Genomic DNA, 27,921 nt, shown 5'->3' with positions numbered 1-27,921 from the left:
CAGTGCCAGCACAGCCCAGGGACTCCTTATGCACCAGCTCTGGGGCTGGGCCAGCAGTGCTTCAGGGTCCCCAGGGCCACAGCAGTGGTGGCACAGGTCCCCAAGGTGGTCCCTAGGGCCAGGCAGGTGGTGGCCCACCCCAGCCACAGTGGGTGCCAGCCCCACCACCCCCTGTCCCCACACAAACCTGTTCCCAGGGCACCAGGCAAACAGGGCTGGTGGCAGGGACAGCACAGGGCCTGAGGCCATCCCTGCTCCCACAAGCGAGCAGCCAGAGTCACCATCTCCAGAGGGGCAACAGCTGCTGATGGACCTTTTTCACTGAGGGCCCAGTGGGATCGAGGCAGGACCCTGTCCCCCATCCCAGTTGGGCAGCGCAGGACTTAGCTAAGCTGCTGACAGAGGGGACAGCCCGGGGAGGACCACAGGAATGCATGGGGTGCCCGGCACGCTGGAGCAAGGCTGCCAGGAAGGCCCTGATAAACATCTAGCCTCTCTGTTTATTTATGACTGAGGATATTTATACCACAAAGTCCTTTAAATTTAGCTGGGGACACACCCAGGCAACCATCCAGTGCTGACAGCCGTGGGGGAGCTCCCGGCACAGCACGCGTTGGCAAGGGTAGTGGGTGCACCAGCGGCACCAGATGTGCCCCAGGAGCGGCACCCCCAGGACAAACACCCACCGTGGGGTGCAAGGCACAGAAGCACGGCTGTCGGGATGGCGGTGCTTCTCAGTGGGGACAGGATGAGGCCGGCACCCCGGGGGGACAGGGCTCCCAGGGATGATGGCACAGGATCAATGCCCATGCAGTGAGGATGCCAGTGCCAGCAGGGCAGGTCCATATCTCCCTGACCCCAAAGCACCCTGGGCCAAGCTGGCACCTTCCCATCCCAGTGCTCAGTGCCATGCTGTGCTGGTTGTGGGGTCAGAAATAACCTTTGGGCTACATCCCGAAATTACAGCTCAGAGCTCAGTCACGGCTGGGCTTGGAGCAGCCCCGGGGCCGCGGGGCACGCTGCGCCACCCCGAGTCCTCAGGCTTTGGTCCCTGCCCCCATGTCCCCATGTCCCCATGTCCCCCTGTCGCCTCCAGCCGCTGGTCCCGGGCCGGCGGGGCCGTGCCGAGCATCCCCCGCCCCGCCGCCGCGGCTCTCCCCGCCGCGGTGTCTGCCTCCCTCTGCCGGCAGCCGGGCACCCGCTGCTCCCCGCTACCGCTCCCTGGCTCTTGGAGCTCCGGGATCCGCAGTCCCTCAGCCCCAGGGCAGCACGCCTGCTGTCCCCTGCCAGCCAGGCCCGCTGCCCCCTTCTTCCCTTCCACCCAGCTTTGGGTGAAATGAGACATTTTCCACAGTTTCCGGCTGTTCTGTGTGTCACTCTGTCCTCGTCGCTACAGCATCGTCTGCAGAGTTGGGTCTACAGAGCTTGATCAGCAGCGATTTGGCACTGCCCCTGCCCTGCAGTGAAGTGCAGAGCAGCCTCCAGGCACCCGCAGGCCTGGCTGCCCCATGTCCCATGTGGACCCTCTGTGAGGTACCGTGGGTGCTCATGCATCCCTCAAACGCTTGCAGCCTTGCACTGTGTGGACGTGCCACTGTGCTCATCTTACCAGACTGCTTGCTGGTCTGCCCAGTGTCTTTATCAAGTTAATTCCTTATCTTGGAGAGGGACCCAATAGGTTTGGACAGGCGAGGTCAGGTCTCCACAAGGCAAAGGCAATGTGCGTTAGGATCCCTACTCGTTCAGTCTTTATTAATTAGATCCCATCTCAGTTTCCTCCATTTCTCCAGGACAGATGTGACGCTCGCCAGCCTGTGATTGCCCTTGACAGCTAAGACAGCCCCATGTCCTCCCATATGTGTGCTGCACCTCATCCTACTCAGACACTGAGCCTTTCACCTCCAGCTTGCCCTAAAATCCTTGCCTCCTGGACCAAATAAAGGTCCTAAATAACTCTATCTCTGAGCAGGAGAGCTCAGGGCTGGCCAGCCTGAACAGGGTCTGCATGCCCACCACCCCAGCATCCCACCCCATGGGAACCATGCACCCGGGGTGCTCCCCTGGCCTGGTTCATCCCTCCCAGGCTTTTGCAGCTGTCCCCTCTGTCCCCTGCTTCCCTCACTGCTGTCATGTCACGTTAAGAGCTGCAAAGCCATACTGCGGGGCCGGCTGGGGTGCTTGTCCCAGGGACAGACAGCGCTGTGTGGCGAGGCCCGGCTGCGCCTGGAGGCTGCCTGTCCCTGTCCCTGTCCCCGGGCATTCCAGAGCTTGTTTCCAGGCTCAGGGACGCTCTCAGCAGCACAGGGCACGGATATCTGGATTTTATCTGCTGTGAACGGCTCCGAAGGGAGCCACCCCCCAGCTTTCCATGTGAGCTCCTGCCAGCTCTCCCCAGGGAGACACGAGCTGTTCTGGGGACGATGGGTGCCCCGCTGCAGGGGAGCACGGGCACACATGGGGCGTGGGGCACCCCAGGAGGAGACAGCCCTTGTCCCTGCCAGCTGCGGGGGCGAAGGGTCCCACGCCGGGCTGTCCCCACTGCCGCGGGACACTACCCATGTCTGAGGGTGCTGCAGGAGCCGGCCCCGGCTGCTTTGCCGGCGGCTGCAGTGAGGGGCAGCTGTCCGCAGAGGGAGCCCGACCTCTTCCCTGCACTCCCGGCGGCGGGGGACGCCCTGGCACCCGGCCTTCCTCCTCCTCCTCCTCCGCCGCGCTCAGGCCGGCAGCTCCCCTCCGGGCCCCGGGCCCTCTGCCCGTGAGATGAGAGTGTGGGTCCTCAGCACGCACCAGGTTCGCCGAGGTCCCCTGCGCAGAATGGGGAGAGCTGCGGGTCAGGCCGGCAGACGGGTGAGCCCCCCCAGCCCCGGGCAAGGTTAGGTCCCTGTCCATGCGGCACCCCTGCCTCCATCCCTCTGTACCTGTGCTGGGGAGACCCCCCCAGCCGCTTGGGGCAGCCCCAGCACTCATGTCTGGCCATGCCTGTAGACAGCAGCCATAGCACCCGCTCATCTCCGCCAGCACCAGGAATTTCACCCTTCCTGGGGTCCGTGGACTTCGAGCCCTCCAGCTGTCCCCTTCCCACTCTGGGACCCCCACTCCAAACACAGCTTGTGTTTGTTTTGCACTAGGAAGTGCTGGTTTGTCATGATCCCAGTGAGAAAGGCACTCAGACTCTTCAAATGTCATTTAAAATGCTATTTGTTAGTGGTCACACTATAGAGAGACTACTACAGATAACCTTAGAGCCCTTCAGATGCAGGAACCCTGAGCTGCGCAGTATTAAACAGACCTCCAATCCACACACAGCACACCACGCAGACCCCATTGGTGGAAAGAATCACAGAATCTTTAAGGTCAGAAAAGACCTCTAAGATCATAAAGTCCAACTGTCGACCCAACACCACCATGTCTATTAAACCATGTCCCGAAGTGCCACGTCTACATGATTTTTGAACATCTCCAGGGATGGTGACTCCACCACCTCTATGGGCAGCCTGTTTTAATGCCTGACCACTCTTTTGGTGAAGAAATTTTCCCTATTATCTAATCCAAACCTCCCCTGATGCAAGTTGAGACCATTTTCTCTTGTCCATTTCCTCCTTTCTTGAGACCATTTCCTCTTGTCCTTTCACTAGTTACTTGGGAGAAGAGACCAAAAAAGGGTTACCCCATTTTAGTAATTTGAGCTATTATAGAATTTGCTTAGAAGAAAACAGCTCCATTGATTATTTCTACTGCCAAAAAGAAAGATGCTCACACGAAAACTTCTGTTTTCTAGAGTTTATCTAAAACTGAACCGTTTTAGATAAAGACACAGATATGCACGTGGCAGGTACCAGATACGAGCTCCCTGTAGACTCCTCTGCTACAGCCTGGCTTCTAACCCAACTGAGCTTACCTCGAAGCAAAGGGGTGCCCACAGCACCGGTCTGGGCCTGCTCAGGCTTGCTGTTACGCAGGTCACTAACTCCTTGGCATACCGTGATCAACTGGCCAAGACCACGGTGGCAGCACCCTGGCTGGAGCGGGGTGTCAGAGCTGTAGGGGGCTGTGCTCTGTGCTATTTCCACACCATCACCACATCCCCCACACTGCCACGCTACAGCTCCGGGAACACTTGGCTGAGTTCCCCACAGGGAACTTCAGCAGGGTTCAGAGGCATGGCACAGTGGAGGATGAGGGAGGGTGCACGTCTGTGTGGATGGTTGCACCATGCGAGTGCCTTGAGGGGAACCGAAACCCCTATGTCACACAGGGTGAGCTGGCCAGGCCTTGCTGCCCTCAAGGATACAGAGGAGACAGCTTTCGGGAACGTCCCCAGAGACCTGCATCAGCAAACGTCAAACGTGGGCGAGTGCCAGCTGCTGCTTTGCCAGGCTGGTGCAGCCATTGTCCCCTGTCCCTCACCCTCGTGCGCTCTGTGTGGGAGAGCCACAACCCCACACCCCAGGGACGCTGCCCAGCCCAGCCCCAGCAGCCAGGCATGATTTATGCCTGGCCGCCTGCCTGCCCACCACTCCCCGGGGACGCAGCACGGCCTGGGCAGGGGAGCAACACCACCCCTTTTTGCCAGGGCCCAAGAGCTGACTGGTCAGGCGGGGAAGACGAGCCTGGTCCCTGTGTACGGCTGGCTCGTGGCGTGGCAGGGACGGGGACAGGGAGGGGAGGGCACCCTGCAGCAAGTGGCTGGCTGCCAAGTTGCAACAGGAGCCGGGAGCAGCTCTGTGAGCCCTGCCCAGCCTCCGGGCACCAGCTATCCCTGTCCGGGGGGCAAAGGTGGCTTTGCAGAGCCCCAGGGCTGCAGCCACACACCCTCCATGGGCAAAGCACCCATGGGTGCACCAGGGCAGGGTGGTGCTGGGGGGAGACAGTCCTTGGGGTGATGCTCGTTCCAGCCTGGGGTGCTCAGTGGTCAGCAGCCCGTGGGCGGTGGGCTGAACACTGCAGCAGGATGGCAGCCGCCTCCAGCTGCTCCAAGTCTGTGGGGTGCTGTCATGGGATAGCTCCCAGTGGCCAGGCAGCGAGGGGAGCAGGGACAGCTATTTTGGGCAGCCCAAGGCACCCCAGCTGTCATGCTCTCTGCAGCACAGAGCCTGTGCTGGGGCAGGGACCTGGGTGCTGCCCTGGACAGCATTAGGGGAGGTGCATGTGCTTCCCATGGGGTCCCTAGCACCCCGCTGCTCCCTGCATCCAGAGGAGAGCCACATCCCAGGGACAAGGCAGCCCAGTGCAGAGCCAACATGGGTGATGCTGAACCCATCCAGACAGCTCAGTGCCTCCCAGGCAGCTGCAACCAGGGCAGAGGGAGGATCAGCAGCCTCAAGACCTGCAGCCAAAGTATGAGCTTCCAGCAATGGAGCCCTTGTCTGTGCCCAGGGCTGTCCCCATAGGTCACACATGTCCACGGTGTGAAACACAAGTCCTGTGCTGTGAGCTGAGTGGTGTGTGTGCCGCTGAGGCAGGCTGCAGGGAGGGCAGCGCAGGGCAGTGCCGGCGCCTGGCTTCATCCTCCACGGCCACCGGCCCTGTGATGCTGCGGGTTTGTCCACCCATCTCGCTGCCCACCTGAGCCAGTGCTTCCTCCAGGCTGGCTGGATCTTTTCCCAGGACACTAGCAGACACTGGAGTGGAAAGTCCCCAGGAGCTGTGGCTGCTGGGGGTGCAGCTCCCTGTGGCCAGCCCGCGGCGTCTCCTCCCATTCCTGACGCCACTTACCCACCCTGGCACTCGCCCAGGCTGTGGCACTCAGCCGAAGCCTGGAGCTGGATGGGTGTGAGCTGCTGGCGAAGCCCAGGACAGGGACACAGTAAGGCCTGGGGGGGAGCCAAGCCCAGGGCTGGGTGAGGGGCAGCTTTTGGCACAGCCAGGACAGGGGTCCTGGCTTGTAGGGGCGTGCCAGGGCAGGAGCAAGGCACAGCTGCACGGCGTTGCAAACACGCCAGGTCTTTGCTGGGGGGTGAGGCAGCTCCCATGGGGTGGCTTCAAATCACTGGCAAATCAGGGACAACTTTGAGGGCTTTCCAAGAGCTCTGATACCATCACCAGCGCCATGGGTTGGGAGTCGAGATACTGTCATAGACCAGTTCCTCTCCCTGTACGCTGGGCTGGATGTGGAGGACATACCAGGGAGAAAAGAAAGATGGGAAAGCTGAAAGGGCAAAACATGAGCTAGTGGCTCTTCCCTGGAGCTTCCTCTGCCCCTCTTGCAGGGTCCTTCCTGATAATGCAGGGGCGGCTGTGCCATCCCCAGAGCGGGCACATCCAGCCTGTGTGGGGACTTCTACCCCTATCTGTCCCATCCTGATGGCAGAGGGTGTCCCCTGCCAGCCCACTCCCTCTGCAGGCTCCAGCACTCTGGCAGGGAGCCAGGGAACCAGGATGAGGGTCACCCCAGAGCACGTGGTCCCCCAGTCTCTGCAGCTCCCCAGCATCCCGGTCTCCTCCAGCACTGGTCCACAGCCTGGGGAGCTGTGAACCACTTCCGAGAAGCTGCTGTAAAAGAAAACTGGTTGATTTTGGTGACGTAGCATCATGCCAAAGCCTAACTTCCCCTCTGCCTGCCTCCCATCTCAGGACACAGTCAAGCCCTGGGGGTGTGATGCAGGGCCGGGAGGGCAGGAAGCCCCCAGCTCTGCACGCAGTATCCTGCCGGCAGAGAGACCTCGAGGCCAGATCCAGACCCAGTGCCGCTTGGGGCTCACAGTGCTCGGGCAGTGGGTTGGGACACACCGGGGAGGTGCACAGCCAGCCCCCATGCTGGGCACACAGCATTAATGCTGCTGTATTTGGTGTACCCCCGAACTCAGGGACAAGCTTTGGACCACACAAGGGCTCTGAGCACTCAGGGATCTCCATGGCCCAGTGCCACCGGCCTGGCGCACAGGCAGGCTGCCGAGATCGGTGGCGTTTCAGCTGGCCCAGCCCTCTCTCTCAGGTGCTGGGAGCTGGCATTTCCTGCCTACCCTTCACCCCTCTGGATCCCTGCCTGTGTTTGCCCACGGTTTCCCAGGCAACAGCACCCATGGAGATGGGAGAGGAGAGGCTGTGCTGCTGAGGCAGCGATGCCACCTGCTCGCTGACCCATGTCCCCCACAGAGATGCCACAGCCACCATGAGGTGACTGCACCTGCCCGCAGGGAGGGAAGCCACCAGCCCCACAGATTTGAGTGACACTGGGGAAGGGGTGCTGTGGCATCACCCCCACCACCCTGTGGGGACTTGGGGGACGCTGTGATACCTGCCAGCCTAGAGGAAGGATGGTGAGGAGGGAAGGAGACCGATGCCCCAAAGCAGGGAACAGAGGGATGATTGTTGCCAGGTAGGGACAGATGGGTGAAGGGGGCACAAGCGCAGGGTGGAGATTCACACCTGTCTCACATCCCTCTGGCACCACAGTCTCCCACCCCACGAACCACCCTTGGCCTCTGCTCCTGCCATGACTTTGGGCACCGTGAGACCCTGGGGAAGTCCTGGCTGGCACAGCAGGACCATGGCCAAAGCCACAGCTGCACAAAGTGCCCAGGCTCCTGAGGAGGGGATGTTTGCACCCAGGTGCAGCGTGTTGCAAGGGCACCGCAGCATCTTGGAGGCTGCAAGTGGGCAGGAGCAGCCCCTCGTCAACCCAATGGAGACTGCAGGGCCCCTCCTCCTGTTTCACCAAGTCGAAACACAGGAGAGCACACAGAGGACATACACAGAAAGGGAGCGAGACCCTGAGGAGCCCTGAGGGTTGGGACACAGAGGCCTCCAGTCCCTGTGGAGCCAGCACAGCCTGTCCCACCTGGCATACCCCAATGCCTGTCCTTGGGTTTGGTTTGTGCAAGGATGGAGATGTTTGGCACAGGAGCTCTGGAGCCTGCCTGCACAAAGCCATGCTGAGGGTTGAAAGCATGAGTTTCTTCCACGGAAATCCATCCCTTGAGGGTCAAGTCTGCAACTCTGCGCCTGGCAGCTCCTCAAAGCCCAGACCCTGGGGCAGGGGTGTGGTTTGCAGCCTGGTTCTAGCTCTGATGCAGGGCACTGGGCGTGGGATGCTGGATTCGGGATGCTGGGTGCCAGATTTGGGCTGCAGGGTGGGGTGTGAGGCCATGTGCTGCCAGGATTGAGGCTGCTAGTGAGTACCCTGGTATGTGGTGTGGAGCAGCTATGCGCGGGTGCTGGGAGGGTGTGGGAGGACCTGAGCACCCGCCAGTTTCACTGCTGCCTTCCCCTTCCTGCTGTGGGTGCCCTGACTCTGGCTTTACCACGCTTGCAAAGCAAAAGCAGTGTCAGTACACTGGTGCCATTTCCCATCCTGCAGCCCAGCGTCCTGGTGAGTCTGCAGCAGTGGGGCTCACAGTAGCTGGCTGGACACCCCTTGGGCACCCACCCTATCACTGCTCCCACCTCCACCCCATGCCATTCAGAGGATTTCCTTACCCAGGCAGCAGCCTCTAGGGACAACGGGGATCTGTGGAGAGACAGGTAAGTGATGCTCCCCAAGTCAGCTGGAGCACTGGGGGGTCAGCGCTGGGATGGGGTGCAGGGCTGCAGAGTCGGAAAGGACCAGAGAGCACCCAGTGGGATGGGGATGTGGGAACAGCTGTGTTGTTGGTATACTCGGGGTGCTAGGCTATGGGGTGCAGGGTCCCCGCTACACCTCTGCCATGCTCCCCACAGCTGCCCCAGGGCCTCGGTGAGCAGTATACCCTGGGAGCTGGGAGGGATCCCGGGGGCAGGGCAGGGTGCAGGGGTGCAGGCACCCGTCCCGGCATGCTGGAAGCCCAGTGGGAAGGGGAGGGGAGGGGAAGGAGAGGAGGCCTCGGCGAGGGGCCAGGCAAGGGGCGGCCCCCGGCACATCCGTCATGCATTACTGGAAACGTCTGGCCTGGGCTGTGGGGGCGTGCGCTGGCTGCACATGCATGTGCACACATGCACATGGTTATGGAGACACACAGATGAACGTATGTATTTATGGGTATGCATATATGAGTACTTGCATCCACACCTTTGTACACTCATGTATGTGCACACACAGGCACGAAGGCTTACACACACATACACGTGTTTGCATACAGACATGTAGACTTACATGTGCACACACATATATATCCACACCTATATACATAGATATACAGGTACAGTTTTGCACATACAGATGTGTGTACATGTGCCAACAATCATGCTGCAGCATACACATGCATGGACCCATGGACCCACACATGTGCAACAGACACACGCACACACACGCACACATGCACACACATGTACACATGCATACAACAGTCACACTAACTGCACGCATCTTGGCCAGAGCCTGCAGCTATCCCCCTCCCCGGGGTTGTCATGGTGCTGTGCCCTGGCAGTGTGCATCTGTGTGCGTGCACACTGCATGCGGGTGTATATCTGTGTGTGCTTGCGTGTGTGAACACATGTGCGTGTGGGTGCATGCGTGCCCTGTAGGAGCCTGTGTGTGACCATATGTCCCATATATGTCCATGTGTGCCACGTGCCTGCGTGAGCCTGCATGTGCCCCTGCATGTCCACATGCCTGTGGGCTGCATGTGTGCCAAGTGCATAGCATGCCTGTGCGTGTCATGTGCCCATGTGTGCCCACATGTGCTTGTGCACACATGTATGCAGCGTGCCCGTGTGTGCTGATATGTGCCCGTATGTGCCATGTGTACCTGCGTGCCCACGCATGTGTGCGTGTACCGTGTGTACTGTGTGTACCATGTGTACCACGTGTGCCCACGTGTGTCCAGGTGTCCGCTCTCACGCCCCGCGAGTGCCCGCGGTGCCCGGCGGTGCCCGCGCCCCCGGAGCGGGGCGCTGGGGAGCGCGGCGGCCGCGGGGGGCGGAGCGCGGCGGCGGGGGCGAGAGGCGGCGCCAGCCCCCACCGACCTCCAAACTTTCATTAACTCGGCGGCACCGGCGGTGACGGCTCCGGGCCTGGCACGGCACTGGTACCGGCAGCGGGCCGGGCGCAGCGGGGCTGCGCCCCCGCGGACCCACCCGGCACAGCGGGAGGGGCCGGGCGGCGGAATGGGCACGGTAAGGGACGCGCACCTCCGCCGGCACCGGGTGCCCGGCCCGGCCGGCAGCCGCGGGAGCACCGGCCGAGACGGGAGGGGGTACCGGGGAGGGGACGGGACTGAACGGGGGCGGCGAGGGGCTCCGGGGCGGCGGGGCCGGGGACACCGGGAGCGACAACGAGAACGGCACCGGGAACGGTACCGGGAGCGGCCCTCCCCCACCAGGACGGCGCCGGGAGCGGGATGCGGAGCGGTCCCGCATCTGTTGCTCCCCCGGCGCGGCGGCGCGGTACCGGGGGAGCGTGGGGGCGCGGCGGGCAGAGCGGGGCCGCCCGCCGCCGCACCCGGGGATACAGCGGGGACCGGGGAGGCCCGGCCCGGTGGTGGGGCGGGGGGGCTGGCGGTAATTTTCCACGGGCATGTGCCGGGGCGGGGCGGCGGGGCGGCAGAGCAGCCACCACGTGGCGGCTGATGTAACCGGGCCCCCCCCCGCCGCCGTGTTGCACCGGGCGGCGGGCGCTGCCCGCGGGGCTGCGGCCGAAGCCGCCTCGGGGTGGCCAGGGCGGCAAGCTGGCCTGCTGCCCGCTTCCCGTGGGTACCGGGGAGCCCCGGCTGCGGCGGGCCCAGCGGATGCTGGCGGAGAAAATGGCCTTGCAGGTGGCAGCGGCTGCACCGGCGCCCCGGGCCGCCCGCCAGGCCAGAAGGGCCGGTGGGGTTCCATGCTGCGGCTGGGCATCCGTGGCTTTCCCCTGGGTGCCGTGGGCTGCCTCCCTGCAGAGGTGTGACACGCTAGCCAGGAGCCCCCGTGGGTGCCCAGCTGTCCCCACTGGCACGGTACCACCCGTCCCATCTCGAGGTACTGGCTGTCCTGCCCTCTGAGCTGTCACGGCATCCTGCTGCCCCGGAGCACCAATGCATTGCATTGCATCCCCATCCCTGCCTGGCTCTCCCAGGGAAAGCCACAGCCTGGGGCACCCCTGCATCCATCCCGTTGCTGCCCCGTGCCTAGCTGGGTGCTCACCTCCTTGTTGGGCTGGGAGCCGAAGCCGGGCAGCGTCTATGCAGGCACGAAGCCTTATCAGCAGCTGGCAGACCTGGGGAGGAGTAGTGGGCCGTCCCCTTGGGCGCTCTCCCCTCCTGCGACACAGGACAAGTGTGCGCTGAATTCAGGGCCGCAGGGCGGGCAGCTTTTGGCTGGCTAGCGATAGGTGTGTGGTGGGGAGGAGGTCCAGCCACCAGCCCTGCGCCTCCCACCTCCGAGAGGTCCCTGTGCCATGTGAGGAGCTAGGCTTGTGGCAGTGACATCTCCGCTCCCCTTGGAAATGCAGCCGCTCCTGGGGAGGGGTTTGGCGGTGGGACGCGGTATCTGCTGGCAGCAGCATGCCTGTGCTGGAGGGGCTGTGGCAGGGGTTAGGGGCTCGCCCTACATCCCCAGGCCTCCTGCCCTTTATCTCCACCACCCACGCTCCCTCCCCACGGCTTCAGGGCTTCATGCCCCTCTACTGATTGCTCCAGACCCGTGGCAGCCTGGGGGCAGGCCCAGGGGAGCTTGGCAGCTGGTGGTGACGGTGGTTGGGGACCCTTGGTGGGGATGGGGGTCCTTCCCTGGCTGGCAAGGGCACTGAGCGCTGGTGCGGGATCTGCAAACACCGGTGCTGTTGCATGGGCAAACTGGTGTTTTGCAAGAGCTGCTGTCCCTCCCAGTGAGGTCAGGCCCCGGTGCTCCCCTGGGGCCCCCAGCAGCCCCAGGCTGGGGCAGAGGTAAGGGCAGGGGAGGCAGCTGCTTGCGTCCATGCCCTGTCCGGCAGCACCTGGCATCCGGCAGAGCCCAGCGGCTTGGCCCCCCTGCACCGCACGTGCACGCGATGCACCAGGGCAGAAGGCAATCGTTTCCCATCTGTGTCCTGCGCGGCAGCTGAGCCCTGAGCTGGCCCCGCTCAGCGCCCAGTCCCGGTGCTGCCGTGTGCCGCAGCCACTTCGGCTCCTGCTTTTGCCTGGGGAGAGCTTGGGGGGCCCCCCGCTCCTGCCCGTGGCCCCTGACGCCCACCTGCCGGGAGGCCAGCAGCCAGCTGCCCACAAGGTCGTCTGTCCACACCGGGTAAATCTTTAACTGCTTCTTGGAAAACACCTGGGAGGCACCGCTTGTGGGTGCCAGGGGGTTTGGAAACAACGGAGGGGGTGGGAGCCAGCAGGACGAGACCCCATTGCCAGCCCACCCGACCCCAGGCCCTGTGTCGCTGGCCAGCCCTGCTCCCATGTGCCCCATGGGCAGGTATGGGGGAGCAATCTGCCTGGCACGGCCCCCCGGTTCCTGGAGGGAGGGGGAGGCCCCGGGGCGGGGACATGCCCACCCCACCAGTCACGTCTCTCTTGGTGTCTCTCCCCTCTGCCCAGCTTGTTCTGACGGTGGATTGAAGTGCACCGGTGCTGGTGCCGCAGCCAGCGCAACGGAGAGCGGGCAGGCAAGGGAGGCCACGGCGGACAGCTGGCACCACGCACCAGCCTCCAGGGATGGCCGATAAGTGCAGCGAGGGGCTGCTGGTAAGTGCCGGGGCGCGGGGAGCAGGCTGGCATGGGCTACTGCCTCGGGGACCTGGAGCGCCCAGTGTAGGGAGCAGGACACCAGGGCTCCTGTAAGGCTTGGTGACCACCTGAGACCCCCGTCCGCATTGTGCCACCCCGGTGTTCCTCAGCACAATGCCCATGGCAAGCTGCTGCTTGCCCTGAGCCTGCCACCTGCGAGGCTCCCTGGGTGCGGTGTCCTGCTGCGCCTGGAGATGCTATCGCCTGTCTCAGCTGCTCTGCCTGGCCTTATCGCCTGCCCCAAGCTCTCTGGGTGGGTGGTGAAGGTGGGAAAGCCCCATCCAGGCAGCTCCTCTGCCTGCTCCCTGCAGAGGGTGCAGGCACCCCTCTGTGCCAGGTGCCTCCAGAGTGGCACGATGTGGGGCTGCTTCCCCTTTGCCTCCACCTGTCGGGCTCTCCTGGACTGGGCTGGGAGGATGGTGCACAGGCAGAGCCAGGTTTTTCCAGGCACCAGCACAGTGCCCGACCCTCCGTCCTCGCAAGCGGTGTGTCACAGGATGCTGTGTGCTGCCCTATGCTCGCCTGCACTAGGGACAGCTTCAATGCACTGGGCAGATGTGGGACGTGCTCGGCGCGTGTCCTCTTTGGAGGGCTGCAATGGCCCCGTACTTGTGGTGGCTCTGCGATGCCGGACCTTGCAGTGAGCGATTTGGGAGCCCCGAGCTCGGGTTCCCTTTGCCGGGCAGCTGTGCTAGACAGGTGACCCCAGGGTGGACTTGACTTTTTCCCTTTTTCCCGATGGATGGGAGCTGAATGCCGGGCTAACACAGTCGCTGGGCCCTCCCCTTCCTGGGGGGCTTCCTGAAATAGCTGCATGCTCCAGCCAGAGGGCATGGAGCCAGGACTTCCCTGGGAAGCCGAGAGCCAGGGGAGCGGCGTGCTCCAGCAGATGCTTCCAGTGTGCTCGCGTGTGCGCGGTTCCTCCGCTCGCATGTCCCAGCGTGGCCCCGCTGGCTCTGCCTGCAGCAGGGAGTCCAGTGCCCGTCCTGCCCACAGCAGGTAGTGTGGAGGGGTCAGGGCAGTTGGTGGGATGGGAAGGCAGTTTTCTCCAGGAGAAGCTCTTGGCTGGGAATGGGAACGTACCTGGGCTTGATCAGAGGTCCGTCACAGGGACACGCTCCTGCATGTGCGAGGCACTTGCCATGGCTCCGTGCTGCCACTGTGTCCTTGTCCTGGCCAGAGCAGCCAGCATCGCACTGGGGTGAGGGCTGAGCTTGGCACCCACGGCAGAGAGCCAGGTGTGGGAGCGCCCACCCGCTCCCAGTCAATCTTTAACTCGCTTCTCAGAAGTACCTGACCAGCCCACCCAGGGGACAGGGCTTGCGCAGAGTTGGGGACGGGTGCAGGACCAGGGAGTCTGGCATGTGCCGTGCTGGCTGCCCTGGCCTGCAGCCCTCTGGCTGGAGCTCCTCCATTTGTGGGGTGGAAGGACACCTCTGGGCAGGGCATGGGGGATGCTGGGGGACTGGCACAGGGGGCTGCGGGGAAGAAGGCAGGTCCCTGTGATAGCATCCCTGCTCCTGGAGCATCCCTGTGCTGCACCAGCTGTGGGAGCCTCAGGAGGGGCTGCGGTGGGACGGGCACTGGCTGCTGAGCTGCCAGGGTCACTGGGGAAGGAAGCTCATCTTCTTGGCCTTCCTCTAGGGCCCTTGCCAGTTGCTTGGTGAAGCGCTGTCCCTGCCTGTCCTCTCATCCCTGCCTGCAGGCGCAGATCCTGCCACCACAGCCCCCAGCCCAGCTGGGGTCCCACAGTGCAAACCCCTGCCCAGAGGTGTGTGTGCAGCAGTGGTGGGGCTTGGGGTGCCCGGCCTGGGGTGGTGGAGGCAGCAGCTGGGCAGTGTGCTGCCGTGCCTCAGTTTCCCCACATATGAGCTAGGACCTGCACCCTCCCATCGGTCCTGGGGTAAGGAGGGTGCCATGTCCTGCTTTTGCAGGCTCTGTATTTTGTGGATGCCCCTGGGAAGCTCTGCATGCTCACTGCAAAATTGCAGGCATGAGGGCGGGTAGTGTCCCCCCACCACTCTGAAAACCGGCAGAGGCAGTGGGTGCCCAACAGGGCACTGGGGTGCAGGGCAGCTCCAGGGCCTGGATCAGTCCCTGTGTAGCCAGGCAGGGAGGTCCCCCTGGGGCCACAGGAGGGCAGGGAGGGTCTGACAGCCTCTCCCTCCCCAGCCTTTAAGGACATTTTGTTTTGTCCTCCTCAGGGCGCTTTGTTCAGGCTCCAGCAGTGCCAGCAGCTCCTGACTCCCAGGGTTGCCTTGCTGGCACGGCTGGGCAGCCTTCGGCTGCGGGGTGCCCGGCTCAGGTGGGCTCCTGCCATCGCCTCAGCTTACCCTGGGTGGACACCGGGGTGCCGCTCCTACTGCGCTGCTAGGGCTTTAAGGGCTGGGGGGGGCCCTGCCTGTCCCAGACACCCCCAGCGGTGCGGTGCCGCTGGGTAGTGGCCGTGGGCAGGGGGGCCAGCAGCGCGCTGAGCTGCGGAAGTGGCTCTTGGCTGCGGGAGCCCTTCCTGGAATACCAAGGGGCAGCAATGGGGGGGGCTGGCGGGGGATTTTTCTGCCTGAACGCCCTGGGAGAATCGTGTCCACCCCAGGAGAATGGAGCTGGAGAAAGGCAGCCTGGGCGGGAAGAGCCTGGAAAGGGGATGGTGGCACCAGGGCAGGTCCCTGTGCATTGTCCCTGCAGCTCTGCTCAGGAATGAGGTGTCAGGGGCTGGGAGACCCACGGCCATCCCCAACATGCCCGTGCCTCTGCCTCACTGGTGCGGCCCCAGCACAGCCAGCTAGCCGGGCTGGGGACCAGGCTGTCAGGGGAGGTCAGGGTCCAGCTGCAGGACTTCCATTTCCAGCAGCGTGTCCCTGTGGGGCTGTCAGTCCCCTCTGTCCTTTGGCCAGACTGCCAGGGGAGCAGCGCTGTGTTCCTGTGGGCTGGCGCAGGGCTCGGCATCCCCGGGATGGGGCAGTGGGTCCTGCTGTGCCGTGCTCAGGCTGCTGCGGGGCACCGTGCCCGGGGCAGGATGTCTGGCAGTGGCACGCAGGTGGCCCAGGCAAAGTGATGCAGCTGAACCAGGGATGCTTGTGTGGGCACCTCGCAGGGTGTGGGGGTGCCCGGCTGCATGTGGGGCAGGGCTGGAGGTGTGAGCTGCCAGGGCTGGTCTGGGGTCACTGGGGCTGGCACAGCGTGGGGTAGCTCTGGGCTTGCGCACATCCTGGGGGGCACAGATGGGTGCTGCCATCACATGGATGGGGCATGTCCCAAGCTACTAGGTGTCCGGTGCAGGAAGGGATGGGGACAGGCACTGGGTGCCAGCGTGCGGGGGGCTGAGCGCCCGCCCCGCACACGTGTGCTGCTCACGTGCGCGGCTGCTGCTGCCCGGACCCCAGATGGTCGCCCGAAAGCGCCGGCCTGTCCCCCCGCCCTCAGCGCACCATCACGCCTCGCTGGCGCCTTGGCCATGCTCCTCAGCCAGGGTGCAGGGCTAGGAGCAGCTGGGGCACCCTGAGCCTGGCTGGGGGGCACCCTGCGCCTGCCCTCCTGTGGGACACAGCACCCCACTGGGGTCCCACCCACGCTGGCAAGGGTGCAAGTGGGGAGGCTGTGGGGTGCCCGTGTGGTGGGGGGTCATGGCAGAGCCCTCCTGCTAGCCAGATGGTCCCCCGCGGGGCAGTGACCTTGTGAGGGTTGCCATGGAGACCCCATGATGTCGCCAGTGGTATGACGTCAGAGTGAAGTAGCATGGCACTGGGATGGGGATGTGCCAGCAGGCAGGCTTGTCCCCATGCCCCCGTCCTGCAGTGGGGCCATGCCCAGTCCTCGCAGCCCTCGAGTGCCCAGGGTTGGGGTCTGGAGTGTGGGGCCTGGCAGCTGCGTGGGTGATGGGCATAGGGGCAGGAACATGTGTGTGGGGCTGGGGGTGTTGGGGTGCGGGAACGGGGGGCTCTGAGGGGACATGGCCCTCTGCCACACTCCAAACACAGGTCCCTGGCCAGACAGGCAGTGGTGCCCGCAGGGGGGGCAGTGCTGCCCACCAGAGCGTGCGGGGCTGCGAGCAGCTGGACCCTGCTAATGAGGCCTCATTAAGCAGGACGGGGCTCAGCCCGCTGCGCAGCCTGCCCTGCTGGCGCCTGCTGCGGGGGGGCACTGCCTCGCGGGGGCGTGACTCGTTGGAGGGAAACTGAGGCACGGGGGTCCCTGTGGCGTGGGGCAGGCAGGGATGGTGGGGCACCAGTGCCACAGCAGGGCGGGCGGCAAGGGGCTGAGCCTGGCCGGGAGGCGAGCGGGGAGTGGTGCCAAGCGCCGGAGGCAGTGGGCGGGGGGGGGGGGAGGCGGGCGGGCGGCTGCTGCGCCGGAGCCCGAGGTGCCAATGAAGCTGGGGACTCACCGAGCCGGCCAGCCTGGCCCCCCAGATGGCGGCTGCGGGCAGCTGGGCCCCCCCCGGCCCCCTCATCAGGTCAGTGGGGAGGTGAGAGCAGGGTCTGGGGGGCAGAGTGGGGGGCCGGGCTGGATGGCAGCCATGCCAGTGCTGTCCCCCCACTGCCATGGCTCTCCAAGCCCCTTTGTGCTGGCTCCGGGGCGATGGCTAAGTGGGGCTGAGGCACAGCTGCAGTTCTGTGCAATGGGACGCTGGGGAGGCACCCCCAAGCCCCACAGCCAGGGATGTGGGGTGCCCTGGGAGAGGGAGAGCATGGCACCTCACCAAGCCCCTCCACGGCCTCAGCTGTGTTGGGAGTGAGAAGAGGTTTATATTTATACCTGACAAATGCGTGTTTGTTAACTCTGGAACCTACTGATTGCAAGAGGGGTGCACAGCAGCCCTTTGCCTTGCTCAGTGCTGCAGGAGCAGAGTCTAGTGAAGATTTACCTCCCTTCTGCCCACCCTCACCCTCCCATTTCATGGGCATCAGTGAGCAATGTCAAAGTTTGCCCCAGCCCCCCATAGCAGCCTGGAGCTGCGCTGGTGCTGCTGCGGGTGGCTGGCAGAGCACGCTCAGGGCTGTCGGTGGGGCTGGGCAGCCTCCCTGCATCGGGGGTGGTCAGGGCTGTGTAGCACTGCTGGGGGGTCCTGGGATTTGGACATCCCCCTCAGCACTGTATCGCCCTGGCCCTGGGAGTGCCCCCTTGCTTGTGCCCATCCTGGCACCCATGGCTGATGCTGCCACTGCTTGGGCTGTGCCAGGTGCCTGTGCCTCTGCCGCAGCAGGGCAGGGGTAAATGTGGGGCTGGGCACTGCAGAGAGAGGGCAGGGATGGCTGGGATGTGTCGGTGGGGCTGGCAGAGCCGGGACGGGCAGGCTGGCAGGGCATGACAGCCTCTGGCGTGGGGCAGGTGCTTGTGGGTTCATCACCTCGTGTGCCAGGGGCAGGGAGTGTGGAGGCTGATCATAGGGGCACCCCCTGCCACTGCAGCACCCAGGAGCCGTGGCTGCACGGTGAAGGCACCTGAAACAACCATCAAAGTCGCCCCATCCCCAGGGAACCCTCTCCAAGTCACCCCATCCCTCCATCCCCAGGGACCCCCACCCCAGGCTGGGGTTCCCCTGCTCCAGGCATCATGCACCCCACTTCCCTGACCTGGAGGAGTGGCTATTTTGGCAAACGATGTAATTAGCATCTATTTATACTTTCCGGCAGCCCCTGCCTCGCCTGGCCACAACTGCATCGCCATGACGAAAAGCAATGACATCAGGTTGAGGACGTCAAGGGCTGACTGGTACCCTGCATGGGCATTGCAGGAGCAGCCCTGGCACCCTATTAGGAGGCTGGAGAAAGAATTAGGGGTCCCTCGCTGGTTCAGGGGGGCTGGATAAGGCTGATGCCCCACAGGGTGTTTATGTGCTGAAATACCACCATGGCGGGCAGTTTGAGTGGGGGAAAAAGAGGGGGGGACCCCATGCTGGAGATGCCTCCCATGAAGACATCCCCTCCTAGCATCACTCCCACCATTGCCACAAACTTCCCAGCCATAAATCAGGGCCCCTTCGGGAAGCAGGGGGCATCCGGGCACCCCAGCCAAGCTGTCATTATGCAAGGCGATGCTGCTTAGCATGAGAAAGGCTTCGGTGCCAGGCAGTGTGATGGATGATGCCCACTCTGCTGGGCTAGGGAAGCTTTGGCCATGTTGGGGGGGGGGGGGGGTGCACCTTGGGGGAAGGGGGAGGAAGGATACCCCGGGCACCCCGAACGTCCCCTTTTGGGGACGTTCGGGGTGCCCGGGGTATCCTTCCTCCCCCCTCACAATGTTTTCACCCAAACCAGGCATCTTTTGGGCTACATGGGAGCACAGGCATGGAAAATTTGTGATGTGGGAGCAGGGCCCCCCCATACAGAAGCTGCATCCTTGCTGGAGGGTGTAGCTCCCCTGTTGCAGCCCAGGTCTGTCCCAGCCCACAGTGCGCGGGGGGGTCCCAATCTTCCTGAACATCTGAGTTCTCTATGCCCCCCCCCCCTTTTACCATTTGGGGCTGGGAGGGAGGTTGATGAGTGCAAAGGACAGGGTGACCTTCCCAGAATTGGGGAGAGGAGGGGTTATAGCATGCTGAGGAGTGAGCATGCAAGCGTGTGCGCACGTGTGCATGCTTGTGCATGCACGGGCACACATGTGGCTGCCCCCTTATTGGGGACAAGCATGCCGAAGGCCTGCACTGCAGGAAGGGGGGAGGGGGGGCAGCAGAGGCCTGGCACTCTCGTTGCACTGGTGCCAGGCAGCTCAAAGCTGGGGTGCCCCCTTGGGCATGGGGGTGAAGCCATGCTGGAGTCACCTGGGCAGAGGGGTGACCCTCTGGCTTTGGGAAAGGGGTGAGGTCCCCATTGGGCACTGGGGCTCCAGGCTGAGCTGGGGCCGTGCAGTGTCGGCCCCCCCAGGACCCTTTCCAGGGAGGCTGCAGTGCTGCCCCCCGTCTTTCTGGCCGTGCTGCTCATTAGGAGCCTCATTAGTGCGAGCAGCTTAATCAGAGGCTTCCCGATCCAATCAGCCTGCTCAAGCGGGCAGCGTGCCCCAGCGTGGGGGCAGTGCCAGCGTGCCCCCCACCCTGGAGATCCCTCAGCCCAGCTCCTGTTAGGCACCCCACAATAAGAGCCTCCCCCGGGGGTGTCCCCCAGCACCCAGGGCTGCTATGAGCTCATTTCTGATGGAGCCTTTGCCCGTGGGTTCTGGCGTGGGCACCCCACTGCCCTGGCGGGGCACGGCCAGCGTATCGCCCTTACAGCCCCTATAGCCTAGCCCAAAGTGCCCACCGCCCCCCCCATTGCCCCTCTCCCTCAGCCCTGCACCCTGGCAGCCCCCCCGCAGCCCCCGGCGCGTGCGGGCCCCGCTCACAGCAGATGGCTTTGTTTGGCAGCGCGGTGCCGGAGTCGCTGGGCATCACGTCCCGGCTGTGCCGGCCCTAATCGAATGATACGGTTAGGTGCACCGCGCCTGCTGCCCGCGCCCCGCCGGCGTGAGTAGATCCGAAGCGACGGCTCCCGTTTGTGGCCCGCTCGCTGCCAGCGTCAGCCATCGGAGCCACGGGGGGGGGGGGGGGGTTGGAGTGTAACGGGGGGAGCATTGTGAGCGGGCAATGGGTACAGGGGTGTCGGTGGTGGGGAGACTGGCACCACGGAGCTCTGGTGTCCTAGGGCTGATGGCACCCCGTGCTGCTCCTGTGGGTGCTGTGGGGCCATGGACTGACCAGCACCCTCACCCTGTGCACCCATCGCCTGGCCTTGGGTGGGGATGGGAGGGCTCAGGCACCCGTGGCACCCCAAAATGCCATCTGCCCTCAGCCCAACCTGCTGGAGCTCAGCAGCATCTGGACAAGATATTAGTGCGAGCTCGGGGCCACGCCAGGACAGAGCCACGGGGTGATGGGTGCCATCTCCATCAGGGGTAACGGGCGCCTGTCCCTGTTGTTGTTGTTGTTGTCGTCCCGGGGTGTGAGCTCGCATTGTGTGGCGGCCTGCACAAAGCACCCTTTCTTGCCCCTGTCCAGCCCCTCCCAGGTCCTCTGTGGGGAGGGCTGGCTGGGTGCTGGGGCTGTCCCCAGGGGACCCACCTGCACGGGACCCCCCTGCGCTGCCCTGAGCACGGTGCCCTCACTGGGCACGGAGCCAGCGGCAGGATGCCAGCTGCATCAGGGTGCCTTTCCCAGGGGGTACCCAGCCCCCCACCTGCTCTACTCACTGCACCCCACTCCCCATTGAGGGAGGCCCCTGCTTCACCCCAGGGGTCCCACCATTTCCCCCCAGCCATGGGCAGTGGTCACCCAGCGGGGCCTCTCTGTTGCTGGGCGCGGGAAGGGGGGGGGCACGGGAACAGAGGCCCCTTTGTGCTCGGGCGCCTGGACCTGCTTTGTATGAGTTGCAGGCTCTTCCTTCGCTGCAGCCGGGCTCCAGGCAGAGCTATTCATCGGGGGGGCCACCGCCGCCGCCCTCCCCCCTCCTTGGCACTGTCTGTGTGTGGCAAGGGTGGGGGGGGGACTGGCATGGGGGAGGGATGGGGCAGGATGCAGGGGACCACCCGGCCCACTCAGCGGCTGTCACCCCTCTGATGGGGCTGGCAGGGGGGTCCCCGGTTGACGCGCCCTGCGACATCTCTCCGCAGAATGGCACCGTGCCCGGGGAGCGCGGCAAGCAGGACAAGAGCGTCAAGCGTGGCAACTGGGGCAACCAGATCGAGTTCGTGCTGACCAGTGTGGGCTACGCCGTGGGGCTGGGCAACGTCTGGCGCTTCCCGTACCTCTGCTACCGCAATGGGGGAGGTGGGTGTCGGGGGGCTGGGGGAGTGGGGTGCTCCGGGGCAGGGATGGGGGTGTGTGCCCAGCTCCATTTGGTGCTTACCGGCCCCAGGTGCAGGGCGTGGGGTCAGGGCCATGCCGGGGTCATTGCCCACTCTCACCCTTTGGTTCCTGCCCTCCAGGTGCCTTCATGTTCCCCTACTTCATCATGCTGGTGTTCTGTGGCATCCCCCTCTTCTTCATGGAGCTCTCCTTCGGGCAGTTCGCCAGCCAGGGCTGCCTTGGCGTCTGGAGGGTCAGCCCCATGTTCAAAGGTAAGGGGCTGCCCGTCCCCACCGGCACACGCCGGCACGGGGTGCCTGCAGGCACAGCCCCCAGCACGTGGTAGGCCCCCCCACACACCCTGTGTGTCCCCTGCACATGCACCTCTGGCATGTCGCACAGCCCCACGCAGGCACCTGGGGCTTGCACAGCCCTGCATGCCTTGCACACACACACCTTGTACACACACCGCTGCCTGTGTTGCAGGGGTCCCCTGCATGCACGCCCATCCTAGCCACACTGCCCTGCACGCACAGTCCACTCGGCATCCCCTGCATGCCATTACACGTGTCCCTGCACACACAACGCATGCCCTGTGCGCACCCCAGCCCTGCACTGGCATCCGCTGCAGGCATTACACACACATCCTTGCACACGCCACACGTGTGGTGTGTAGTGTCCCCAGTGCATCACCCTTGCAGAGGCCGCTCAGGTCCCCTGAACATGCTGCAGATGCCCATGGCCCCTCCAGCTGTGGGCACACTCCTGCAGTCCTCTCCCTGCCCCGTGGGCGGTGGGTGCTGTGGCCACACACGTGGTTGCTGGCCATGCTCAGAGCTTGTCCTGCCATGGCTGGACCCTGCTCTGGGTGCCCCTTGGTGTGCTCCCATGCTGCCGCCCCCCCCCCCCCCGGCACACGCCTACACACTGCCTGCCAGGTGACACGCCTGCACGCATGGCAGCCTGTGCACATATCCCTACGTGCTCTGCACCATGGTGTGTATGTCCCTGTGCTTATGTGGCATCAGTCACCTGCCACCAGGTAGCTGCAGCCTTAAGTCACCACGGCCACGCAAGGAGAGATCCCCACCCAGTGGTTCTCCAGGGCTGCAGACCCCAAGGTGCATTGCCACATGTCCCAGGGGACCCCCAGCACCACCAGGCTTGCTTGGAGGTAGAGGACCCCATGCAAGGTGGTGGGTTAAGCTGTGCGGTGCTCCCCAGCCCAGTGCAACTGCCAGGCCCCAAGCCACAGCGTGGCTGCAAGGCTGCTGACAGCGCCACGTGCCGCCCGCTTGCACCATGACACACCATGCCCGTGCTGTGCTGCACCGTGCCGCTCACCCCTCCCCGGTGCTGTTCCCAGGTGTGGGCTACGGGATGATGGTGGTGTCCACATACATCGGGATCTACTACAACGTGGTGATCTGTATTGCCTTCTACTACTTCTTTGTGTCCATGACGCGCGTGCTGCCCTGGACGTACTGCAGCAACGCCTGGAACACGCCCGACTGCACGGGGGTGCTGGACAGGAACCTCTCCAGCCGCGCTGCCCTCAACTTCACCGACTTCCTCAATGCCACCCAGAAGCGCACCAGCCCCAGCGAGGAGTACTGGAGGTACCGGGGACGGGGACAGGGGACGGGGAAGGTGGCGGTGGCAGGGCCGCTCTGATGCCAGCTGCCCCCTGCGCAGGAGGTACGTGCTGGACCTGTCGGATGACATCGGGAACCTGGGAGAAGTGCGGCTGCCCCTCCTGGGCTGCCTCAGCGTCTCCTGGGTCGTCGTCTTCCTCTGCCTCATCAAGGGCGTCAAGTCCTCGGGGAAGGTACCCGTGCGGCCCCCTCGGCCCCGCCCCCGGGTGTGGCCACGCCCCCTGCAGATGGCCACGCCCCCTCCCGGCATAGCCCCTCCCCTATCAGAATGCACCTCCCATTGGGGATATGGCCCCACACGTCCAGGCACAGCCCCTCCCCTTTCAGGGGTGGTCCCAGCCCTCTGCGTGCTCCTCCCACTCTGGGAAAGGCCACACCCCTTCTGGCACAGCCCCTCCCGTGTGGCCATGGCCCCGCCTTCCCAGTCCATAGCCACACCCCCACCCAGGCCACCCCCCTGGTCTGTGGCCCCAGCCCCGCCCCACCGTGGTGCCGCCCCGCAGGTGGTGTACTTCACGGCCACCTTCCCCTACGTGGTGCTCACCATCCTCTTCGTGCGCGGCATCACGCTGGACGGGGCCCTCACCGGCATCGCGTACTACCTGACACCCCAGTGGGACAAGATCCTCGACGCCAAGGTGAGCGGGGACAAGGGATGGCGGGTGGCCGGGGTGGGGGAGCAGGGCTGGGAGACCAGCACTGACAACCTCACCGCTGCAGGTGTGGGGTGATGCAGCCTCACAGATCTTCTACTCGCTGGGCTGTGCCTGGGGTGGGCTCATCACCATGGCCTCCTACAACAAGTTCCACAACAACTGCTACCGGTGAGTTCTCGGCCACGGCCCCCCAGCGCCCCCCACTGTCTCCCAGCCCCACCACCAACCCCGATCCCTCTCCCTGCAGGGACAGCATCATCATCAGCATCACCAACTGCGCCACCAGTGTTTACGCCGGCTTCGTCATCTTCTCCATCTTGGGCTTTATGGCCAACCACTTGGGTGTGGACGTCTCCAAGGTGGCCGACCACGGCCCTGGTCTGGCCTTTGTCGCCTACCCTGAGGCTCTAACCCTGCTTCCCATCTCGCCCCTCTGGTCCATCCTCTTCTTCTTCATGCTCATCCTCCTGGGGCTGGGCACACAGGTAGGTCATGGCGGGGCAGTGTGGTGGGGCCAGCAGGTTGGAATGCTGTGTCAGGGTGGCATGGTGGGGACGAGGTGGTGGTCCGAGCTGATGTGCTGCCCTTTCCACCCCATGCACAGTTCTGCCTGCTGGAGACCCTGGTCACGGCCATCGTGGACGAGGTGGGCAATGAGTGGATCATCCGCAGGAAGACCTTTGTGACGCTGGGGGTGGCCGTGGCAGGCTTCCTGCTGGGTGTCCCACTTACCACACAGGTAGGTGACCATGGGACTGTGTTGACGGGGTGCTGTTGCCATGGCGACCTTGCCACGCTGACACCATCAGCCATGTCCTTGTTGCCATGACCACCCCGGTGGTGCTGGTGACACTCAGGGCCTGGTGTTGCCGTGCCAACACTGGCAATGGTATCCAGACTAAGCGTCGCCATGCCGACCCTGGCATCAGGCATTGCCATGCCAACCATGGTGGTTGTATCTGGGCTGTGTGTTGCCATGCTGGCCCTGGCAGCACGGCTGTGCTGTTGCCCTGCCGATGGTGGCGGTACTGCCGGGGCAGCTGTGCCAACTAGTCCCTCTCGCAGGCGGGCATCTACTGGCTCCTGCTGATGGACAACTATGCCGCCAGCTTCTCCCTGGTCATCATCTCCTGCATCATGTGCGTGGCCATCATGTACATCTATGGTAGGTGCAACTGCCTACAGCCAATCAGCTGGCAGGGGTGCCCCTGCCAACCACTGGGGAAGGGGATGTGCTAACTTCTGACCAATCACCAGTTTGCTGTGTGCTAACTGGCTGAGGATTGCAAGGCCTTTGGCCAATCAAGGCAGCCGTGACCTGAGGAATCTGTGGGCCCCATCACCCCGGGGTCTGGAGCTGGTGCTGCGCAGGGGTGGGAGGGGGTTCGGGGTCCCACCGGGGCCCCAGCCCAGCAGTGCTGGGGCTGATGGCCACTTGTCCCCACAGGGCACCGCAACTACTTCAAGGACATTGAGATGATGCTGGGCTTCCCGCCCCCGCTCTTTTTCCAGATCTGCTGGCGCTTCATCTCGCCCGCCATCATCTTTGTGAGCATCACGGCCATGGGGCACGGGGCCACAGGAGGAGGGGGCTGGGAGCCCACCCGGGCCCCACACTTGGGAAGGAGGTGCTGGGTTGCAGGGGGACAGCAGGGATGGGGCAGAGCGGGGCACTTGGGGGAGGCAGAGCAAGCTGGCTGCTCCCCACTGGCTGATCCTGCCTGTCCCTCCCCAGTTCATCCTGATCTTCACAGTGATCCAGTACCGGCCCATCTCCTACAATGACTACATCTACCCCACCTGGGCCATCAGCATCGGCTTCCTCATGGCGCTCTCCTCTGTCATCTGCATCCCCATCTACGCCATCTACAAAGTGTGCCGCTCCGAGGGGGACACGCTGCTGGAGGTGGGTGGCCAGTGGCTAGACCCCCCCCCCTTGTCCACATCCTACATGGGGCTGCCTGCAAGGCTGTCTCCCACCCCACTGGAGCTGTCAGTGGCTGTGTGCAGGCAGCGTCTGTGGGGTACCCCATCTCTGGGCACCCCCAGGAGCTGCTGGCATGCTGGGGGAGGCTGGGGCAGGGGACCATGGTGGATGCTAACCCTGTCCCCATCCTCTGCCTCTCTCTCTCTCTCTCTTTCTCTCTGTAGCGCTTGAAAAATGCTACCAAGGCAAGCAAGGACTGGGGCCCGGCCCTGGCAGAGCACCGCAGCGGGCGCTACGCCCCAGCGTTCAGCCCCTCCACCGAGTCCCACCTGGAGGTGCAGCCCCTGCAGCCAGAGAAGGGCCGGAGCGAGGCGGCGGCTGCCTCCCCTGTGCAGGGCAGCAACGGCTCAGCCCACAGCCAGGACTCCAGACTGTGACCCCCCGCCATCCCCACAACCCCTCTAACCTCTCCCGCGACACTTTCGCACCTTCCGCTGGCGGAGCCTGGCTCTGGGCTGCACCGGACCGCGGGGGGCTCTCAGCGCCCGTCCCCGAGACCCCCCCACCTCCTCGCCGGTTAACCCTCCCCCTGCCCCCCCCTCCCGTGGCGTTCGTTAACCCTCGTGTTTACGGTAACCTTTGTGCACAACGCTGGGACAAGAGAGGAGGGGGCACAGCCCCGGGAGGGCCGGGAGCCAGAGGCACTTTGCAGGGGCCCTGCCCTGGGGGGATGCACAGGACTGGGGGGGGGAGCAGGATGCCCCCGGCTCCTGGCCCTCCCGCAGCCGGACAGCCTGCCTCACTGTGGGGCATGCTCCTGGCGAGGGGTGGGACCGGGGCTGGGGCTCACAGGGACTGCCCACAGCTGCCCCAAGCTGCGTGCGCACAGGGACGTTGGGGCAAGGGTTGGCACTGTAGGGACCCCCAGCCGGGGTGGGCACCTGCTGTGGCTCAGAGCCTGCAGGGTCCCATGGGTGGCTGTGCCTGGGGACGGCGCCAGGCACTGAGCCAGCACAGGGAGATGGGGACAAGCACGCTGGCTGCACAGGCAGTGGGATCTCACGGCACAAGACACAAGCACTTAGAGCACGTGTGCGTGTCCCTTGTAGACATGGTACGAGCACGCATGCAGCACACATGGGCACGCACATATGCAGCGTACCCCAGGGCTGTGCAGGCGGCGAGCTGGTTTGCCCCCCTCCCCGCCACGCAGCACTAAAACCCCCACAGCACCCTGCGGCCCTGTTGAGGGGCTGTGGGTGCCCGCCTGGGTGGCCAGGCACCGCCCGCAAAGTTGGGCGCAGCCGTAAGCAGCGTGGGCACAGCCCGGCACTGCTGCCTGCCCTGCAGCGGGGCAGGAGGCTGAGGAGCGCTTAAGCCTGGCCCAGGGGTGATGGGCCAGGGCTGGGGTCCAGCTCTCCCCAGCGGCTCCAGCATGGGCAGGGGAGGCCTTCCATGGTGCTAAGGGGGAGCAGGATGGACCGGTCCCCCAGCTGCTGCTAGTGAGAGGTACCAGCGGAGACACAGAGGGCTGTGCCAGCCCACTTGCTCTGAGCCATCTGGGGACACTCAGTCCCCAACCAGTATTAGTGGAGCAGGATGCGCTGGCAAGACCGGGCGTTCTTAAATCTGTCTTCCAGCTCCAGCCAAAGGGTTGGAGCTCTTGATTTGGGTGGATGGGGTGGGACCCTTCCCACCCTGCTCCTCCCCTCCCAGCCAGCACCCTGTGCTCCCCATGCCACAGCCCTGGGGTTGGCACAGGGACATGGCACGGTTTGGTACGGTGGCAGGAGGCGGCGGGCAGCGGGCGCTGAGCCCCGGCAGGACGTTCCAGCTCCCCCGTCCCGAGCCCCCCGCCGTGCTGCAGCGAGGGGCATAGGTTCCCGCATGGTGCCCGTGCCCTGCCCCACGTGTCACGCCGCTACTCTTCACCTCTAATTGTTAGCAATAACGCGCGCGTCCCTGGGCAGCGCTGCCTGTGCCAGTGTCTCTCCCGGTGTAGAGTTCTAAAGTATCCTAGATTTTAATGAGATTTATATTCCTGAGGCTGTGTCCCACTGTGCCCTTCTTCGGTGACCCTGAGGGGGGGAACTGGAGGGGGGGACCATGTCCCATGGATGCAGCCCTTTTCCCCTTGGATACCTGGCACTGGCACTGAACAGCCAGGCTGGGCACTGAGGGGTAGGGGCTCATCCCTGCTGGGGGACAGCACTGTCCCCAAGGGGAGGAGGTGCAGCAAGTGTCACACGGCACAGTGAGGGCACCCAGCTTTGCCCCACAAGTGCCCTGGGCACCTCGCCCTAGCTGGGGCTGGGCACCTTGCAGGGCAGGAGCC

At 64.4% G+C, this 27,921-nt stretch overlaps 1 protein-coding gene across 5 annotated transcripts; it reads left to right on the top strand.

Annotated features, from left to right (window-relative positions):
* The first annotated feature begins 9,875 nt into the window (after positions 1–9,875).
* SLC6A9 (solute carrier family 6 member 9) lies at positions 9,876–27,631 on the top strand. Of its 5 annotated transcripts, XM_054833108.1 has the most exons (15): positions 9,878–10,032; positions 11,929–12,111; positions 12,408–12,554; positions 21,174–21,330; positions 21,489–21,620; positions 22,715–22,967; positions 23,044–23,176; positions 23,507–23,641; positions 23,724–23,827; positions 23,907–24,144; positions 24,264–24,398; positions 24,725–24,824; positions 25,107–25,207; positions 25,395–25,565; positions 25,811–27,631. In XM_054833108.1, the coding sequence occupies exons 3-15, from the start codon at positions 12,525–12,527 to the stop codon at positions 26,021–26,023; spliced, it is 1,902 nt and encodes a 633-aa protein (XP_054689083.1). In that variant the 5' UTR covers positions 9,878–10,032; positions 11,929–12,111; positions 12,408–12,524; the 3' UTR covers positions 26,024–27,631. The 5 variants fall into 5 exon arrangements, with proteins under 5 accessions (XP_054689082.1, XP_054689085.1, XP_054689083.1 ...); XM_054833107.1 differs by lacking the exon at positions 11,929–12,111 and having other exon boundaries at positions 9,876–10,032; XM_054833109.1 differs by lacking the exons at positions 9,878–10,032; positions 11,929–12,111 and adding an exon at positions 12,186–12,285.
* Positions 27,632–27,921: the final 290 nt, after the last annotated feature.

This window comes from Grus americana, chromosome 8 (genome assembly GCF_028858705.1).
Source record: "Grus americana isolate bGruAme1 chromosome 8, bGruAme1.mat, whole genome shotgun sequence".
NCBI classification, from domain to species: domain Eukaryota; kingdom Metazoa; phylum Chordata; class Aves; order Gruiformes; family Gruidae; genus Grus; species Grus americana.
The sequence above is the reverse complement of the archived record's forward strand: the minus strand, read 5'-3'. Positions and strand labels throughout refer to the sequence as shown.

Excerpts from the sequence above, each read along its gene's own strand:
- SLC6A9 (XM_054833107.1), top strand. The coding sequence starts at position 12,525 with ATGGCCGATAAGTGCAGCGAGGGGCTGCTG. Across the intron at positions 12,555-21,173 it reads AGTGCAGCGAGGGGCTGCTG|AATGGCACCGTGCCCGGGGA; the intron begins GTAAGTGCCGGG and ends ATCTCTCCGCAG. Across the intron at positions 24,825-25,106 it reads GGCCATCATGTACATCTATG|GGCACCGCAACTACTTCAAG; the intron begins GTAGGTGCAACT and ends TTGTCCCCACAG.